Consider the following 20,473-nt stretch of genomic DNA (forward strand, 5'->3'; position numbering starts at 1 on the left):
CTCTGTGTCGTACTGTCATACCCTCACTGGTTTCTACTTCACCTAAAACAAAAGACGGGGGTCAAAGTCTAAACCAGGGCTCAGGAGATCCAAGCCTGAAATTAAATTAAGTCAATACCCGGAAGAACGTGCTGCCAGCGTCCCCCACAGTTTGATGAAACACTGGACTAACCGCACAATAACTCAGATGTGACATTTCAAAGAGTTGCCCCTGATAGCTCCTCAGGCTCTGCTCTTTTATTTTGTTTTTTCTTTCCAAAGAACAGAGCTGGGGATGATGAAGCCATAACGATTGCGGCGTATTTCTCAGTGCAACAGCTGTAAGCCACAGCCCTAACTCTTCTGATAAGGCCTTATTGTGCGTGAGATAACCCAGGCAGGTGTGATTCCTATTCTCGCCCGTCTGTGATGGATGGCAACCCAATCTGGTGCTGAATCTTCACGCCTCGATCTCACTCCGTCTTCTTTTGCCAATATTTATGCCTTTGACGGAAGCATATTCCAGAGCAGACAGAAGCTCGATAAATCTGATATATAAACAGGCAATAGAGGAGGAGAGAATGGTGGGTCAATGGCAATAACAGGCGAGGACAGGTGGATTTATGACTTCAAGAGGTATCTGGTCTTCGCTAGATTAGACTAGCACTGGTGGTTCGACACATTCACAATTAAATCCATGATAATCAATTCAATCATTGGAATGCTTCATAAAACAAGATAATGTCTCAATGATTTGTAAAGTATATTCAATATCCCAAAATGTGGCAAATTACACTGCCTTACCAAAGTAAAGGTCACCACCGGAGAAAAAAGGCCACACGCTCTAACATTTTGTTGGACTGACTGAAACATTTATTTCAGAATGCATTCGCCGTGGCATTGTTTTAATAAGCTTCTTGTATTGACGCTGGGAGAGTGCGACCACTGGGCAAAGCCTTCTCCAGCACATCCCAAAGATTCTCAATGGGGTTCAGATCTGGACTCAGTAGTGACTAATCCATGTGTGATGTTTTATGCTCCTTAAACCGCCCTTTCAAAATCTGAGCCTAAAGAATCCTGGCATTGTCATCTTGGCATAACCCTGCACCATCAGGGAAGAAGAAGTCCATTGATGGAATATCTTGGTCATCCTGGATGTTCAGTGGATCTCATTCTTTGGGCGCATGGTGTTGCTGAACCTAGACCTGACCAACTGCAGAAACCCAAGATAATAACAGTCATTTAAACCCAGGTGGCCACTTTTTTTGTTCAGGTATGTTGTAATTTTGATAATTTGCCGTATGCCTTTCTTCAAGTGGCCTTACCACAGCGAGCCAGTCACTGTAATTTGTGTCAATGTGCCCTCGAGTGCCTTATATTTGACCTAGAGTGATCTTGATTTGATCCTGATATGGGCCGAGTGGTACTTGGAAAGTAAAGTATTTTTTGAGGTGGCACTTTGTGTGGGAACTGTCCAATCGAGATGACAGGATGTACTTGAGTAAGGTCTGAACTGGTGACTTGGTGCCTGAACAATACATTTACAGCAGCCTGCTTGAAATAGCTCATCGCCATAACCAGACAGCATCCATTACAAGAAAAGGCCATTTTAAGTGCAGAGGACCCACACAACACCTTCTTAAAGAGGATATTTAAAGTTTTTCTCTCCTGATTACTCACTCTCGACTCTTGTGGTAGCTGCATCTCTTGAGTGGGATTTTGATGACCTGGTCACGCACGCCCACGTAGAGCTCGCTGCGGCTGTGCAAGATCAGCAGACTCCGGATGACCTGCCTCTTCCTGGGTGGGAACAGCTCAATCTCCTCCAATAGGCAGCTGCCGGTGGACTGGTTGAGAGGCGAGAGAACTTTGCGGATGGTGCCGTAATCTGAAAACAAGTGGTTGTGTTGTTACATATACAAGTTTGATGTGGCATTTCAGCGTGAACTTGAAGTGAACCATTCTTTTGAACAATAAATCAAACAAAAGGTCGCTCTCACCGAGGCTTTACTTATGTCATCATCATGTAAGGCTTTCCACACAACAAAGAAATCGCCATGGCAACAGAATATCTAATTTCTATGCCCTACTTTTGCTTTTCTCTCCAACCTAAGTAAAACCACTTCAAAACCAACGCAGTGGCGGAAACCATGTCATTGCGAATACACCTTGACCTTTTTTATTTTTAAATCCCCGTGTAAGGCAGAGGCCCCGTGGGAATTCGTTATAGGTGCACATTTTCTTCCTGAAGTGCTTAAACAAACATAATCCATTACGCATGCATCCCCTGGGTGAAGAAAAAGTAATTAGAAGACGTGCAACGCCAGGGGAAAAGGGTGAATTGCTAATGCAGTTGAAAGTTTGGTGGCAAATGGGAAGGTCGTGGAGGCAAGGCAGCGCTAACTATATGGTTCATTGTGAGAGTACGTCAAGATTTAACCGATGGAGACGTACCCTATTTTGAAATCCTAACCATCCGATCACCAGCCAGAGGAAAGTCTTGCAGCCATGGATAACTAGCCATGGCAGTGATTCTTAACTGTGCAACGAGGACAGGCACAAAGTTCTGTTGCCTTAGGCTTTGATCATTAGTCTGACTATCCCAAAAACTACCAAAACTTTTTGACTTCTCTCATTTTGGCAAAGGCTTGCAACCCACTGAAAATGGTTCCGCAACCTGCTTTTGAGTCTCCACCAGCCAGTTGAAACCCTCAGATGTTGTGAACGTTTCCTCTTTAAGGAATTAGAATTAGAATTGAGGCCTTTTTCTTCTAATTGTCGACACAAACTTGCCGTATTTAGGATGACACTAACAATGGAATCAGAAAATGGTAATTATGCGATCTATTTAGCAAATAAAAATAGCTTACAATGGCTTCCTTTTTTGCTTGTATTAAGATATCAATTTCTCCATTGCAGCCGTCACAATCTGGATGTCTCCAAGTGTTAATAATACATGTGATTAGGCACAGTATGTCCACTCGGGGCGACAGTCTTGGCAGCGTTTCTGATCTTTTTATTAGCGTTCTCTCGGTGTCTGGGGAAGGCTTAGGGCGGGCAGCCTCACTCGGGCGCTGCATTGATCTCAACCCCATGCAAACGAAGAGAGGTTTTTAAAAGGAAAATGGCAAGTAGAGCACAGCCAAACGAGAACGCCATTGTTTGTGTGTGCAAGAGAGAGAGACACGGCCTAAAGTAGCAGTCGATACAAGGGAAGATTTTGTTGACATTCCCCTGTAGGTGCACGGCACATTAATGCTGTGAAGTGGGTAAGCTCCATACGTAATCCCCATACAGCGTGTTACATCACAAAGCAGACTGATGAGGCCTCATGTCTAGGAGGCCTTCCCCTCATGTCTAGGAGGCTCCACGCATGTTGTGGTACTTTCGTGATCAAACAGACTACTGACAAGAAGGAGGTGCAATGCAGTTAGCTATCAGCGCTGCCTACTATCATAATATGATGATGGAGGAGTATGTATGGCATTTAAAAATATATACTCAGGGGAATGCAAAAAAGGTGTGGGGATTCTTTGTGTATATTTATATTTAACACTTTTCCAACTACTTTTCCAACTATTATTATCACCAATGGTCATGAAATTTGGGTAATGACCGAAAGGACAAGATCGCAGATACAAGTGGCTGAAATGAGTTTTCTATGCAGGGTGGCTGGGCGCATCCTTCGAGATCGGGTGAGGAGCTCAGTTACCCGGGAGGAACTCGGAGTGGAGTTGCTGCTCCTTCCCGTCAAAAGGAGCCAGCTGACGTGAATCGGGCATCTGTTCCTGATGCCTCTTGGTCTCCTCCCTCGGGACGTGTTCCAGGCATGTCCTATTGGGAGGAGGCCTTGTGGAAGACCCAGGACACGCTGGTGGGACTATGTCTCCGAGCTGGCCTGGTGTCACCTCAGGGTCCCCCCAGAACAGTTGGAGGAGGTGTGCGTGGTTCGGGAAGTCTGGGCATCTCTGCTCAGACTGCTGCCCCCGCGTCCCGGCCCCAGATAAAGCGGAAGAAAATGGCTGGCAATTCTAACACCGCATGATGTAAATATTTTTAATACTCAAATTTTAAATACTGGACTATAGCAGACTTTTACAAATATAACTACCTACTGATGTTCCTACTCTCACTAAAAGTTTAGTAAAAGTGTTGCTGTTATTGTAATGGCTGCTTGGGCAACTGAGTTACTGCAGCTTCCAATACCACCATGCATAATGCATATATAACAAAAAATACCCACAGAAGAGGGTTTTCAAGCCAATTTCATCAGTGCAGGGTTGTTTTGGAATTGAGGACGCTGTTTGCCAAGAGGCTTCATCAGCAGCTTATCATTTGTAGCAAAGTCTTAATGCCTCTACAAACAGCGCCTCATGTGGTGAGAGGTGAAACATACTCAATTCTAAAATAACCCCGTACAGATGACAAATTGAAAACCTTTTTCTACACTAGGAAACTCTTGTGACTAAGAGCACACATTTCTTTTACTGTATTCCAGCTTTTTTCTTACTATACTTCGAAGTCTTGGTGCATCTTTTATACATTTGCAACAGTGCTATTATTCCAAAACAAAATGTCAAAACACTCTGTGCATGGCAGTGATTACATGTCCCTGTGCTTTTGACACAAGGCCACAGGCAGTTTGAGTGTTTACTACTTGCACTTCTAAGAGACTGAGCGAGTGATATGTGGTATGGTATGCATGTTGGCATCCGTGCTGGATTATAACCCCGTTCTCCCAGTGCATGTGCGGGACATATGGAGATAAGCACACAGCAGTCAGAAGACAAAAGCTTTGATGTCTCCTTTATAACTGCTGACTCCCCCCCTCCCGGTCCTTCTCTGGGGGAAACGCTCACCTGTAGCCAAGTAGATGATGTGAAACAGCGTGTCTTTGCCTTGCACCACGTCCACGGCTACGTGAGAGAAGCGCACGTTGTCCTCCATAAAGTAGGGCACAGGGACCACGGGCTGGACCACCTCATGCATCAGTAAAAACTTCTGCGCGTCCTGCAGGTTCCTCTCGGTCAGGTTCACGTAGGTGCCAGAGTCAATGGTGCCGCACTGTGGAGATGGGGAGGTAACAAGGGGGCAAAAGTTCAGAGATGCTGTTATAGATACAGATATACAGCGCATAACAGAAACGGGGCGCGGCGCGGGATTGGTATTTTGACATGCAAGGAACCCAACGTTGACACCACCAGATATAGCCGGCGTGCCGAAGGTACTCTGACATCTTTTTGCATATCTGAAATGGATGTAGGGCTAAATTTGCTGCACTGTGGAAACTTGATTTACTTGGAGAGAGTGGACAGTCGAGAATGCACTGGGGCACTGATGCACTGCTAAGCCAATGACTGGTGGATCAGCTAGTTCAAGGGTAAATGCTTTGGATTGAGCATAGAGGTCAATGTCCTTATCTTGCAATGATTTTGATGCAAAACGTTTGAGAAAAACGGGCTGATGATAACCGAACCCTGAACCTTCCACATAACCACCATGTTTAAAAAAAAAAAAAAGAGCTAATTTAGCCACACTCCAAAACATGGTAATTTGACATACACCTCTGTCGGAAATTTACCGTTGGCTTTTATACCGAGAGGAGCCAAATGAAGGCACTCCATTACAATTTGAACACAACATAAAAAATGCATTATATCCACCCTCCTTTTAGCCCCATAATATTTAAACACGGGTATTACAGGTAGATGGAGAAGCACCAAAAGGACAGCTTTGACTGAATGCATTAATAAACCCTTTGCGATTAAAAAAGAAAACCGGGGATTTGGTTTCCACCTGAGATCGGAGACGGGGGATTGAATGATTAACTGAACAAGACTATTAAGTCAATTGTGGTCTCGGTACGGCAGTATTCCCCTCTCACAACCTTAAGGCTTTGTAGTCGATAGGTGCAGGTTGATGAAAGGCGAGACTGAGCTATCTCTTTTTATTAGATTTTTTCCCCCTCATATGCATATATATTGCCGTCAAGTTGTATTGGTGTTCAATAACAGTGTTCCCGATCTCTTTAGCACACACGTAAACTAATAACTTTAAAAGGTTAGCATGTGCTGTGGGCTTCATTACCAATCTTCGTATTAAAAATGATTGCTTTCTGTAAATGTTGTAAGACGGCTGGAACAAAAACAATAACTTTATAATGGGATGTTATTAAAGCGGCAATAAATAGCGATAATGATTGCATATTAACATGGTTCCTCCAGTGTCTCCAGAGCCGTGTAAAATCTCAAGTCAAAAGTTCACGTTTAATGAGTTGCAAATGTGTGGAAATACACACGTGTGCTCGCAACACAATTATATTAAGGCCAAAATCACTATTAAATCAGTGAATAATGGGGAATTGGTGGTGGCATTTTATGGCTCCAGTATGGGCACTAGTCCTGCACAGTACATTGTGCACTCTGTCAGAGGCAGCAGCGTTAAACACTGGCAGAATACAAAATTAAGTGCGGCCAACTATCTATTACTGCAGAGAGCACGAGGATACTCTCCCAAATGTGATATGAAATACGCAGAGCCACTGCCTAACAGTTTCTAAATTAATGACTGCATCATCCTCTTAGTGAGAAGAGGCTCAATACAATATGCTTCTACAAAGTCTCTATGATAGTTACTTTTCATCTGGGAATCTTAAAGGTCTGACTTTAACTTTTTTTGTTGTTGCAGTGGCTAGTCTTTTTCAAATTTTACAGGACACTTTTTTACACGGCACACACAATTTAATTAGACATGATGTTTTCTATATATAATACGACAAAACAACTATGGCTAGAGTAGATGCTTAATTGTCTTGTTCACAAAATCCTTACACTCAAAGTGGCTTAAGAGAGTAAGTAGTGAGAAGAGAGGTTAAGGAGTCAAAATAGAAATCTACCAGTGTTTGGTTGGTGTTAATGTCAAGCCTTGATAGTAAATACAGCATCTTCTTGAAATACGATTGAAAAATGGACACGCATAAAACTAATTTAGCTGGGTCAGAGAATCTCAAAGAACTGCAGCTCTTGCCAAGTCCCCATTCAACAACAGTCAAAGAGTCAAAAAGGAACATTGATGAACTGGACACACGCTGACTTTTCCTCTGGATGAAAACTCACCAGTAATAAAATCCTTGCTATTTTGGTAGGTGATCTGAGCTGAGCTGTAAATTTGCTGTAGGCTAATCCATATAGCCATATACAGCATGTTACAGTCCATAACCTGAAATAGACTGAGGGTGGCTGGTTCCCAGTGACTTGCTAATGTGGCAGCAGCTCTATACAGATCAATGGAGAGCCTTCCCAGAGCTGACAGATGAGATTCACGGCGGGCTTTCCCGGGACAAGCCATGGCTCAGTGCGTCCACCACACAAGGAGATGGAAAATTAAAACCCCCGGGGATACCACAGTACAATATGTTGTCTCTATATCTTCACCTGATCATAACATATGCATGAAGTTTACTGTGAGCCTGGCCTTGCATTGTTGTTTTGTTTGAGGGATAACTGTAGGTCCAAAGACAGAATATCATCAGCGAACGCAAAGGGAGATGGATGTGTGATTGTCGTGGTACAGTCAAGGTTGGGGACAGTGGTTCCATTTGGACAAGGGCCTACAGAGCACTCAGCTGTCTCACTCATTATTCTCAGCCCTCTTTCACTCTGGCAGGAGGTGCCGCACCAAAATAGTCTTGTTTACAGCCTGTTTTTTTCTTTTTTTCCAAAATGCTTTTTGTTTGCCTCCTACATTACTGCGACAGTAATATCAGGCTATATGTTGGGACGATGATGGACAATATAAGTGCTTGGTTGAAAGCATGTACAGTTCTCTGCTAAAGTAAGAAGTTGTTGAAAATGTTGAATTGAGTCAAAGAACGTCAAGGTAAAGTTCACTTATAAATGAAAGGCTTGTTTTTGCTCTCACTGGTGCAGGCAATCATTGTGTCCTTGTGACCTTACCTGTGTGAAGTGCAATAAGTGTAAGCCATTATTAAACATTCTCACTATTCCCCCTTAAAAAATCATATTCAGCAAATGAGTTAACGGGCTATTTCCCAGTGCTGCTTTTCCAGTTTTTTTTTCTTACTGGGCAATTACAGCGGGTGACAGAAAACCTATACAACACAGATGTTATTAGCTCCTAACACACATGAACATGCGACAGAGCTGATCCAAGCCCTGCAGCTTCCAGCATGCGCCTCAAATAAATGGAGGATTTTCTCTGCTGCTGACAGAAAGCGAATTAGGCTCTCAATCAATGGCAAGTATGTCTTCAGTCGTCATAATTATACCTATTTGAAAGCCATCAATAACCTGCGTTTTGGTATTTACTGAAGATACGACTCCCACGGCTTTACTGTGTGGCAGCATACGTGTGTTTTCAGAAAGGCCATAAATCCTCCGTGGTAAATCTAATCCCCCTACATTGACAAATACTTGATGAAGATGTCACTGAAAGCCAGATAAAGTGTGCATCGGTCCAGTGGCGAGGAGCAGCCATTGTGCTCACGTCTTTAGAAGGAAGATAGGGATGGAGTGGGGGAACTGATACCGGGTTATCCTTGAGTAACACAGCACCAGAAAGAATAGCACATTGTTCAATAATGTCTCAAATGCGAAGAATATACAGTATTTGCTTTGAAATGTGATAAAATATGCTTATTTTAAGTATTTTTGTGAAATGTTTTCCTAATCAATACAGTAATATTTAGAGACACAGGTAATGGGAGGTTTACACGTAACGACGACAAGTCACAAATCCAAACTTGATCATTCAGGGCATTCCTGGTTCTTTATGGAGGCTGCTTTGTCCTACAGCTCCAGGTATATCATATTTTAGGCAATGTTAATCTTAATAAGATGAAGCATCCAAATTCTAATCACATAAATTAACATTTCTAAATACTTCTCAGTGGCAGGAAGTGAGCCACGCACCGTCTGCTCCAAAGCTTCAGCGCCTTTTATGCTCCTACAGAGTGCCACTTCTCCTGAAGGTAACTACTGGCTTTTTATTAATGCAAACCAAATTCTTTAAAAGTGACTGACTAATCAGCCTTTTGGTTGGAGCCACTCTCCGTATTCATGGGCTTCGATCATTTTGAGCGCAAGCGTGAGGGAAAACAGTGGTTCCTATGAATGCTATCACGCCGAATTACGAACCATGATCATCACGAAAGGACACGCTCTGTTGTGAACTCCATGAATGGGGGTGAATTGTGTTATTGGTGAAAGACATGATCCGCAAATGTCACGAGCTGGTGCGCTCCGTTAGGAACCCTACGAAGATGCATTAAGTCAGGATTAAACAACCAGGAGCCGTGCATCTTTTTTTTTTCATCAGTTTTAATGCACGATGTGGAGTCAAGAACATTACGAGTGCAAAATAAAGTCAGGCACGAGTTGACAGAAAATAAATTCAAACCCAAAGTAGTTTAAATACTTGTTGGTCAAAACACAAATCTTGCATCTGAATCACCTTTTCCTTGAGGAACTTAAAATAAATGAGTCCATATTCATTAAAAAGGCTCAACTTGCCCCCGTGTCTGTTTTGTTTTTGTATTTGAATAACAATGAAAGAACATTGCATTTGCATCATCACTGCAATAATCAATATACTATAGACTATAGACTATAGACATAAGACTCTATTTTCTCTGCGCAGAGTGTGGAATCACTTATAATAAAAGATGTGTTGAGTTAAGTAAAGAATCATGTGTGCTGTGAATGACAAACGTGTTCAAGAGAGTGAACACGTGCCCAGTTCTCAGACAAAGTGGGGTTTTGGGAACTGTGTGCAAACGATTAATTGAGTTCAAGATTTTGACAAAAGAGGTTTTGACAGAAAAAAAAAAAATGAATTCAATCAGTTGGTGCCTCTAATCAACTGAGAAAAACTGTGAGAAATATTTGACGTTCACTCGCTAAATGTAAATGATGTGACTAAAACTCCATTGACCGCATTGATGATGTAAACACTTGCATTTGAGGCCGGCGACAACAGCCCGTACCTAGAAATCCTCTCCCTTGTTGCAGACTGAAGGGATTAGCTCTGTCGTTATCTGCATTAAGCCCGCCATGACTGAGAGCCGCTTTGCACATAATAACCATTTCCAGACACAAATAAGGTGCATTTATATCACAGGATTTTAGGATGGTGCATAAACAAGAAGTGGCTGTTTTGAGAAACAAGTGCAGTTTACGAGGGGGGCCTGCCGTCGACTGTATAACACTGAGTTATATTAAAAATAATGCGAGAGCTATTGTAAAAGTGAATGGGGTTTTACAGCCAGTGGCACTTAATGTCTGTATTTATGGGCAAGTGCAGGCAGGTGACTGAAGAGAGAGTGAATTAAAGGGAATTAACTGGGTTGGGAGACAAGGCTCAACTGGGCTAAGCCAATACTGATATTTTTAAAAGTCATCGTAGTCACTTTATGAATTTTAAACAAGGACATATGTAAGTTTTTCTTTTTTCCTCATATTTCTTACCTTAAGATCGCTTTTATACCACTATATACCCGCAAAACCTTAACATCCAGTTGCACAGCTCACACTTTTACCTTAAAGCAGTACTAAGTAACTCATGCCCCTAGAGGCCATAAACACCACTGCAGGTGTCGTAGCATATTATGTTTTTTTACTCATTAATTGTCCGTGAGAGTAAATACTACGCTGACAGAAAAAACAAAGGGTGAGAGGGATATTGTACATCCAATTACACAATGGAGATACTTTTTTTCACTCAAACTTGGCTATAAAGACGGTTTAAGTGGTACTAGCCCGCAGTTAGCTTTGCCCGTTAGCCTGTTAGCTTTTTCTTCATGATTCCATTTGGGTGTATTGGTGGCTCCGACCAGGTGGCAGGAAAGTTGCAATTGTGGTTTCCTGGCCAGAGACACCGGGGGAGATGAAAGAGCCCCCAATAATCCCATTAACACTTGTATTACCCCCACAGGGACTACGAAAAGGATTTTTTAAGGTAAACTAGTGACAGATGATGATTCTTTTTCAACAATTTACACGGACGCACAAATTCCCAACACACTTTGTTTGCAGACCTGTGGACCAAAACCACAACCTTTTTTGATTACTATAATGCAATTTGAACATTCTCTCAATAACACAATATAAGCTATCATTGTTTAGATTTTTTCCCAGTTGAAAATAATCTTATTTGATTTTAGTGCCAGACTGCTAACACAACAAGAGAGCTGAAAACATTCTGAAGCTACCAGGGCTTGTTATTTCTACACAAACCTCATTAAACTTTTGTGAGCATGGACTGGTTCTTGCGGTTGTTGCTTTTTTTTTTACCTGAAAGTCGGGGTTGGGGTTGGGGTAGGGCAGCCAGGCCGACCGGGAGTTCTCCTGGTACTTGAACGGTCCGTTAAAGGAGTGTGAGATGGCGCTGAGATTGAAGGCACACACTGCGGACGCCGCAATGCTGTTCCTGTTAGCGGCAACAAAAACAAACAAAAACAGTGATGAAAACGAGTGTCGGAGCATGTGTCCAGTGTCACCTTTACACATCTGCAATAGCCACCGCCAAATACAGCCGCAGATGGCGCTGTAAGTGATTGTCCTTATTGGAGCGTAAATCCAGCAATGGTTTACAATTAGGATGAGCTCTCGGTCTGATTAACTGTACAGATCCTCAGTCTAAAATACGACTTTGACTTTTTTAAGCTGTCACTTTCAACAAGTAGCGGCCCTCCCCCCTCCGTAAGTAAAGAACGAGAGCATTAAATCTCCAAACTGTGAGACTCGGGCTTGATGTGAATTATCATCTTACACCGCTGTTCATTAAACCGTGGGCCTGCGGGGCGAAATGTTTCCAATACCCTTCAACACATTTCTTCTCAGCAACGTGAACGCATTGACCATAAAAAATAGATTACTTTGCTTTTAAAGAACACAAACAAGTAACTCATGGTCCCTCTCTCACACAGCAACCAGGTCCATGGTTCAAGTCCCAGGTGACGTGGGTTACTCCTCTAATATCAGAAAGAATTGACTTAGAAACATGACAGGTAAGCTGATTGTGTATTAGATCCTTTTGCAATTCAAAATCATAGTTCCCACAAAAGCTGTAGTTTATTATACACTGTGTTTTTACAGGAGTCGTCAGAAAAAGCAAAAGAAGGATGGGTCAAACGCAGAGGACAAATCCCTGCAGGGACATTAACTTAATTAGACGGATCCTACAAAATAACACTATTCTCCAATGGTGCACACTGCAGTTCCCGCATGCTGCCGTACGGTCCCCAAATGCATCACACCCCTTTCTAATATACCAGAAACATGAATATGATAAATACATTTGGGGGCGGTGTAAGTGTAAACAACTTTATCACACAATTTCTAACTGCGCGAGTCGTGTGAAATGTCAAGTGTCAAGTAAATGCAGATTGCTGACACCGAGTCTGGCAATGTCAAAACACTGAATTAAACATGAGGCGGTGCCACTGGTAAATTAAGAACAGACATACGTATCCTTTACAAGGAAGGGAAGTGAGATGATGAGATTGTGAGAGGAACACAAAGTAGCTGGTTGTGCAATGCGATACAGTCCGAGCAAAAACAAACAAAATGCAGATTAAATCGGCCCACGTTTTGTTATCGCAATATTAGCTGACGCAATGTCAATGTCACAAGAAACCACAAAATAAGGAAAAATCACACACAAGCATTTTTGCTCTTACAGCCTAAAGCAATTGCATGGTAGAAGGACAGTTTCCGTTTTCTGATTTACTTCCATTATAGCCTTGCTTTGGTCCTGATACAGTCATTTAGGGCACAAGGTCTACACAGTGAGAGGAAAATGTATGTGAACCCTTTGGAATTTCTCACATTTCTGCCTAAGTTGGTCATACAATGTGGTCTGACCTTCATCAAAATCATAAGAATTAGTAAACAGTGTCTACTTAAACTAATACCACCCAAACAATTACATGTTATCATATTTTTATTGGCCATAACATGTAAACATTCAGAGGACAGCGTGGAATAAGTAAGTGAACCCCCCGGAATCTCGTTGAACTGCAGCAGTTTTGTAAAGAGGAATGATCCAAGATTCATCCTGATTGTTGTGAGCGTCTAATCTGCAACTACAGAAAACGCAGTTAATGCTGCAAAAGAAGGGTCAGCCAGCTATTTAATACAAGGTTTCACTTACTTATTCCACACTGTCCTGTGAATGTTCACATGTTATGGCCATTAAAATATGATAGCATGTAAATGTTTGGGTGGTAATAGTTAAAGGGGCTAGACGCAAGTTTGTCCTTTTTAACTCACTACTGCCACCTCAGCTCGTGCATGACGGCACTTCGGACCCGAATTAACACCTTTTGAGTGACAGTGCAGGATTTTAGAGGCAGTTGTGGTGAACAGGTCTGAGCTCATTCTACACATTAGGACATGGCTGGAACATGTTGGGGATGAAAATACCTAGCTTTAACATTTTTAAACTCCGTATTGTCCCTTTAAAGCTCATTCTAATGATGTTGATGAAGCTCACACCACATTTTATGACCAATTTAGGCAGAAATGTGAGAAACTCTAAAGCATTCACATACATTTTCCTCCCACTGTATCTAAAGCATTGCGAGCACAACCAGTAGTTCTGCTGTTCTCCCCTCAAGCCTTTTCCAAATAGCCGGATTTTCTGTTATTGTTCCATTATTACACAAGCTGCAAACATTTACAACTTAGCAACTGACTTTCAAGGGAGGCCGTCACAATAGCACACAGGCAAGTTTAAACACTTCTGTCACACAGCATCAATTATAACTTTCCATATCCAAGTTTTGCTATGCACACATTCTAATCTGAGATACCCCCACAGTCCCAAGGGCTGATGACTCACACGTTGGTGGTGAAGATGCCGTAGAGCAGCTCCAGCTCGGGCAGGTAGAAGGTCCCCTGCAGCTCGTTGTAGTTGAAGGGGATCTCTCCTGGTCTAGAGCAGTTCAGCCTGGCCTTCATAAACGTGGTCCACGTGTCTTCGAGCAGGAAACGCCCTCCGATGTCATTTTTACACACCCGTCCCACGCGAGAAAACACCGTGCGGCCGCAGTCGTGCTCCACCGCGTTCTCCCGGAAAAAGAAGTAAGTAAAGTTCCCAATATCGTAGGAGGAGACGAAGTTTGGTTCTGCAAAACAATTGAAACAAAGGGAGGTGTTATATCAAGGGAACAAAGGGGGAGACAGTTCAAAGGGAGATGGATGAGGACAGAGGAAGATGGAATACCTGGAGAAACATATTTAAGCTTGTGGGAGTGCTGTGACTTATGAGTGATCGGCTCTGGCTGTGAGAGGCCCACACAACAGTGTGGCATCAGAATTAACAACTCTGGCCCTGTTATTAATGGACCTATGTTGTAATAGGAAAACTCATTTTTCATTTCCACGGAACCCAAAGGTTACAGAGAGAAATGACTGAGACATAATAGCGCTGGCCCCATCTACAACACGCGACCTCGGCAGAAACTATCACGCTGGTCTTTTTTTAAATGTATGACATTATTGGATTTAAAACGCTCACTTTATTCCCACTGACAGTCATTTAATTCACCTCTAAGTGAATGTGCTGCACCACATTTTTTCCCTCCCCTGCATAGAGGGCTAGAATAAAAACACAATTCACCATGAAATCATAACTGGTGCCAGAGAAAAAAAGGTAATTTTTAAAGTATTTTTTACTTCCTCGTCAGTCTGTAGAGTACACAAAGGTTGAACGAGGTGGTAATAGAGAGAATAAATAAAAAACATATGGCTGTCCTCAGCTTCTTATTGCAAATTGCACTCTGGGCAAGTGAATCTATTTGGCGTTTACTGCACTGCTGATAAAAGCTACACTTTTCAAGGCCAGAATACGTTTGTACCGCATGGTGTTGAACAGTTACGCTCGCATTTCACATTATATGTCTTCGATCATTTCTTCAATTGTGTAGAGATGTAGCAGTGCCTAGACTGGCATTTTGACACAGCTCACGAATGTTTGCAATTTTGTCTGTTTCAGTTATTCCCATTTCCATAACAATATATATATTTTAATATTATTCATTAAAGCACTGACAGTTAACAGTCTTTCCACAGCTCACCAAAATGTTTCTTCACAAAAATGAATCCAAGAGAGGCTAAACTCAAGGATTCACAAAATCTACAGTATCTTCTATGCTTATTGACTTCAGATGGAGCTGTAATTGCTTTGCTAAATGCAAAGAGATAAAAACATGATGGATGTTCAATGTAGATTCCATTACATTTTTATCTGACGCTTCACTTCAAACACTATATATCCAGATGTTCTCCATCATATGGGCTGTAAAAGCAGCAGGTATGCGGTGTGATGACATCAATCTGTTTGATTATGGGGTAGAGATAGTACTAGTTTCCATGAAAATTTCTCCCATTATACACATGAAAGGAATTGTTTTTGCCTTTTACAAAATGAAAATGAAAGCTACGACTTTTACAATGAGCTCCTATTGTGTGAATCCACTGGAGGGTACACTGATCTTTATCTGGGCACCGGATAAGACAGGCACATGACCATGACTCAAACAACCCCAATACCCTGTAATAAAACACTCACAGCTAACTCCATTGAATTAAAAAGCACTTGGAGAATCCTTTGGTGATACAAGAATTTGGGGTTTTACATAGTTTTCGTTTCGTTATAGATTTCCCGTCTTTTGTTGTTTTTTGTTGAAACAAAGATGTGCGATGCCGTCAATCACAAAGAGCATGCGGGTGTTGTTTTATTAAAGATTCTTGTCGGATATTCTGAGTCAATTAAAAATGTACAAAAATCAATTTGAAGTTATGATAAAACCGCCTTTTCTTGCGGCACTTAGCCTGCCAGATTTTATAACTGGTTTTCTAATATGGTTACTGAAAATTTTGAAGAAATAGAGCAAGTTTGGGAAATTGGTTACAGTGCATTTTGTTTAGATCATCAGTACCAGTAGAACTACAGCCGCTGACCACTAATGATGCTGCCGTCCATTAAAGGAACAGGCCACCGTTTTTACATACTGAAATATGTTCCTACCTGAGTTTAGACGAGTTGATGCGTACCTGTCTGGTCTTTGTGTGTGCCCTCAATCACACAAAACGACCAAAGATGTTGCTAGCATTTGGCCTCTCCCAGTGTATTCCTATAGCTCCAAACGGGTTGATGTTAGAAGCGACCAAGCTCTTCCACGGGCACCCACAAAGACCAGACAGGTACGTAATCAACTCGTCTAAGCTCAGGCAAGAACATATCTCAGAATGGAAAAACGGTGGCTTGGTCCTTTAATATCGAACTACATCTACTACTCCAGTGCGCCAAGGTCAAAATTATAATGCAATTTTGCTTACAGTGTATTAAAGCCAACTGAAAACCTGTATAATAATAATAACGTTTTGCTCCTGTCCTTACCATTGAGCCACTTGGAGTTGTACTGGGCCGTGCGCAGGGGTGGCAGGCCTCCCAGACTGCGGTAAATCGCCGGGTCTCTGCCGCTGAAGTCCATGGCTGTCGCGGCGTAGAGCTCCCCGCTGGACGTGATGAGGGCTGTGGAGTTATGGAGCGGATTGTACGGACAGCGCGCCATTCCGCTGATCTGGTCATGGATCTCTGTCAGGTTTGTCAGCTGCAACACGAGAGACGGATCGAAACTGGATTACAGTCCATTCTTTCTTTCTTTTTTTCACGATGGGAAGTGAAAAATCGGGAGTGACAGGATGCAGACGCGGAGCGAAAATGATCATTTATATCCCCCCCCGAACAGAAAGACAATAAGATGCAATAAGACACAATTTATTTTAATGGATTATCGTACGAGGAGAGCTAGATCAAAACATAGCGCGAGGAAGCAGAGGGCGACATTAAAATGCAAACAGCAGAGGTCTAGCTGTGTTTGTTTCTACCCCGTATGCAAATGCCGGGACGAAAATACCCCATCTCATTACGTTTTGTTTGGTTTATCTTCAAGACAGTAGAATATATGTGAACAAAGCCTGCGAGAACGGAAGGAGATAATCAAAAGACATCGAAAATCATTAGCACAATATAATCCACAAACTGAGCAGCTGTCTTCATGTTGCCAGTGTGCGGGGAACCACCTGTTATGAAGCCAATGGGATTCTTTACAGTCTTAAATTAAGGTTCGCTTCCTTCCGTTATAGCTTTTAGTTGAAGTTTGTCCCGGACGTGCAGCTGTGCGCCTCGTTATATCATTATTAAACCACGACTTTTAGGAGTTCCCTTGTCTTCAAAAGAGGATTTGGGGCAAGCTTTAAATTCCTGCTTTGAATGTGAAACCAAATCTGTCCCTGCGCTTTTCGAAAATACTTTTAACAGCGTGACCCTGGTTTAGCCCCAACACGCACTACACGTAATTTGGATTTAGGGATCGCCGGAGTATGACTCAAACCAGGGAGGCAGCGCATTTTCCATATTTTTGATATTGTGTTTTATGCCGCAGATGTAAACACAGTATTGGGAGCTTAGCTTGGGGGTTTTGAAGGGAATATCCGGAAAGCTTTGTGGACACAGGTGATGCCGCAGCTAGCTTTCCGAGTCCTATTTGGATAAAAAAAGAGTCCACCCTAGTCAACGCCGTCCAAGTCGGGACGCTATCCGGTCTGCTGGGATGAAAGCCAGGGATTGACTAGCTAAAACTCCGGAATTAGGAAAGTCTGTAAGTCAATAGGGTCATTTAGCGAAACACACAAAAAAAAGTGATAAACAGATCGAGCGCTGGCTCTGCTGAATATGTATGAAGCCCGAATGAAAGTTGCCACTGTGGAGCGAGCGTGCAGCTGCGAGGAGGGGCATTGAAGTGACTTAAAAAGGCAGTGACGGAGCGTTTCTGACAGGCCAAGCTGGGAGCCGGTAGGGGGCAGCGGAACGGGCCCGGCGATGCGGACACGACTGCAGAGGGAGATAATTCAGAGGCAGACAGCGTGACCGGCAGGAGGGCACGGACAGGCTTTGTACGGCACTGCAACTGGTGTGGACTTTTTTTACTCATCGATAAAGTGTGGAAAAGTTGTATAGTTTTTACGGTTGGTTACGATAAATGGGCCCGTCTGAACTCTCAGGAGATTCAGGAGCATAGGATGATTTTTCATTTAGAAAGTTCACTACATTAAACCCATTTCCTGTATTAGTAGTAAAATGTTTCTTTCCCCCTATTTTTATATTTCATTGAATTATTTCTTATCTAGTATGAGGTCATGGGTGGCTGGAGCCTTTCCCAACACTTTTAGACTAGGTGACTAGCCTACAAAGAGGCCACTATATAAATACTATATTATATAGGCTGTAATAACGGTTTGTATTGTATTCAAAAGTTACAGCCTGCCAATCTCTGTCCTGAAAAAAAAAATTAAATAAAGGAAATGACTGAGTGGTGGTCAGACCTGAGACAGACTGACAGAGAAATGGCTGCTAATCTTCGCCAACCACCAATCACTCATTCATCAAGACATTAAAGCAGAACTAAGTAACTTTTTTCCTTAATAAATCCTTTTCGTAATAACTCTGAGGGTAATACAAGTGTTAATAGGATGATTGGGGGTTATTTCATCTCCCTCTGGTGTCTCCGGCCAGAAACCACCCTTGCAACTTACCCGGCAGCCCCAAAACAAACTCATTGAAAACATCTCCCTCACTGCTCTCAGTTGTCAAAAATCACTTTTGGCTTGCATTTCTGAGGTTTATGACATGCCACAGGTAAGTCCTGACTGTATTCTGTCTACAGCTTTTGGTTTGCTGATGAATATTTTGCAAAATGTTGGTATTTGGTTTATCACGATGAGAAGAAGCTAACAGGCAAACGAGCAAAGCTAACTGCGAGCTAGCGCCACTTTAACAGTATTTACAGCCAAGTTTGAACGAAAAAAAAAAAATCTCCATTGTGTAATTGGGTTTTGTCACAATGTACAATATCCCTCTCTCCCTTTGCCTTGTCTGTTATTATAGTATTTACTCTGCATTACACAATTAATGAGTAAAAATGCAACATGCCATGACACCTCCAGTGGCACTTGTGACCTGTAGGGGCAAATGTTACTTAGTTCTGCTTTAAGCTGAGAAATACACTAATATTCTAAGTCAAAGCATTGCCTTTCTCTCACTTTGTCCTAATGACTTTGATCATGCATTTACATCCATGCATGCAATTACAATAATGTTGTCATGGACACAGTCTTTGCACCATTACTGTCATAATCAGGGGCAGTGTTACCGAGACAAAGAAATTAGCGTGTCTTTAATGCACAGCTTAATCTAATTGCCTATTGATGTTGGCGCGCAAAGTTAATTCATCACATCTGATTGACTCCCGCGCCGAGCCCGACCACTGTTTCCCATTATCAGACGTTCAGAGCGCAAACATGACACGCGTTTGATGAAATACTTGGATATAATGCCGTGACATTTCAACTATGTGTATTTTCACAGCGGTAAACACTCATTATGAGCCCCTGACCTTTGGATGCAGAGCTCGTGGTCAAAAACAAATGTCATCATCACAGTAAACTCGACAGCACTCGCCCCCAAAGCAGCACAGGACGTCTGAGATTTAAGGTGTGAAGTGCAGGACTGGGGGCTTATAAAAATGTAGTTGTCAATGCTGGGAGCTCAGAGTCAAGAAGTGTAATCAGATATGTAATTCAGCAGTATACAGGTGAATTTCTGGGTCCATTTAGGCGCCTACTATAGCAAGCAACTGGAGTAGCTGGCATCAAACCACATAATAATCTGCATCAGGTCTTAAATAATCTCTTAACCATACAATTCAAACCTATATACATGCATGGTACTTGTATTAGCAGTTCAAATTTCAATCGAATATTACTGGATTTCAGGCCTGATAAAAATAAAAAAGCAAATAAGCAGCACGCATGACAAATCCAGTGCTTGTCAGAAAAATCCCATTGAGGACGTGTTCCCAGAATCGCTCAATCCTAATAATCGAGCGCACATTTGAAATCTGCATCGCGTCTTAACGGTGACTAACATGAGCTGACTTCCTCAGCCCACACTACAGTGACAGCCTGACAGACACAGAGCAGACCCCCAAAGCTCCCGGTAAATCCTTCTGCTGCTGTCGTCGGCGTGGCTGTTACTCACAGTCTGACTCTGTGACGCTCATCAATCCCGCTCCACATCAGCCGTCACTGTCAGCCCATCATGACTTATTACACGTGTTTACGCCGACCGCTGTATATCAATTAGCCCGGGCAAATGACACATATATCTTAAAATGGAGGCTTGATAAACTTTGTCTTTGCCACTCCTTGAATGATTAGTTTTAATTGTTGTCGAATTCACCATCGACGGCATGAGGTGAAATAAGTCATTTGTCTTTTTACCAGAGAGGCAGCGCATAGTAATAGCGTTTTGACGTTGTAATAACTATAATATTCATGTTTTTGGAAATAAAACTTGACAATTAGTGGTGACAGAGAATACATAGTGGCGTCTTCTCCTGCTATAGTAG

The 20,473-nt window shown here is 42.4% G+C and overlaps 1 protein-coding gene across 2 annotated transcripts in view; it reads right to left on the reverse strand.

Moving 5' to 3' along the window:
* sema5a (sema domain, seven thrombospondin repeats (type 1 and type 1-like), transmembrane domain (TM) and short cytoplasmic domain, (semaphorin) 5A) overlaps positions 1-20,473 on the reverse strand; it is a 174,403-nt gene that overhangs the window by 70,089 nt on the left and 83,841 nt on the right. For both annotated transcript variants that reach the window (XR_013793838.1, XM_079575795.1), the window contains exons 7-11: positions 16,402-16,615; positions 13,840-14,125; positions 11,289-11,424; positions 4,839-5,043; positions 1,660-1,867 (exon numbers count right to left, since the gene is read on the reverse strand). Coding sequence is in view for 1 of the 2 variants with exons in the window: in XM_079575795.1 (XP_079431921.1) it covers positions 1,660-1,867; positions 4,839-5,043; positions 11,289-11,424; positions 13,840-14,125; positions 16,402-16,615 (1,049 nt within the window). In the remaining variant the exon portion in view is untranslated. The remainder of the gene's footprint in view (positions 1-1,659; positions 1,868-4,838; positions 5,044-11,288; positions 11,425-13,839; positions 14,126-16,401; positions 16,616-20,473) is intronic.

This window comes from Gobius niger (assembly GCF_951799975.1).
Source record: "Gobius niger genome assembly, chromosome: 18".
NCBI classification, from domain to species: Eukaryota; Metazoa; Chordata; class Actinopteri; order Gobiiformes; family Gobiidae; genus Gobius; species Gobius niger.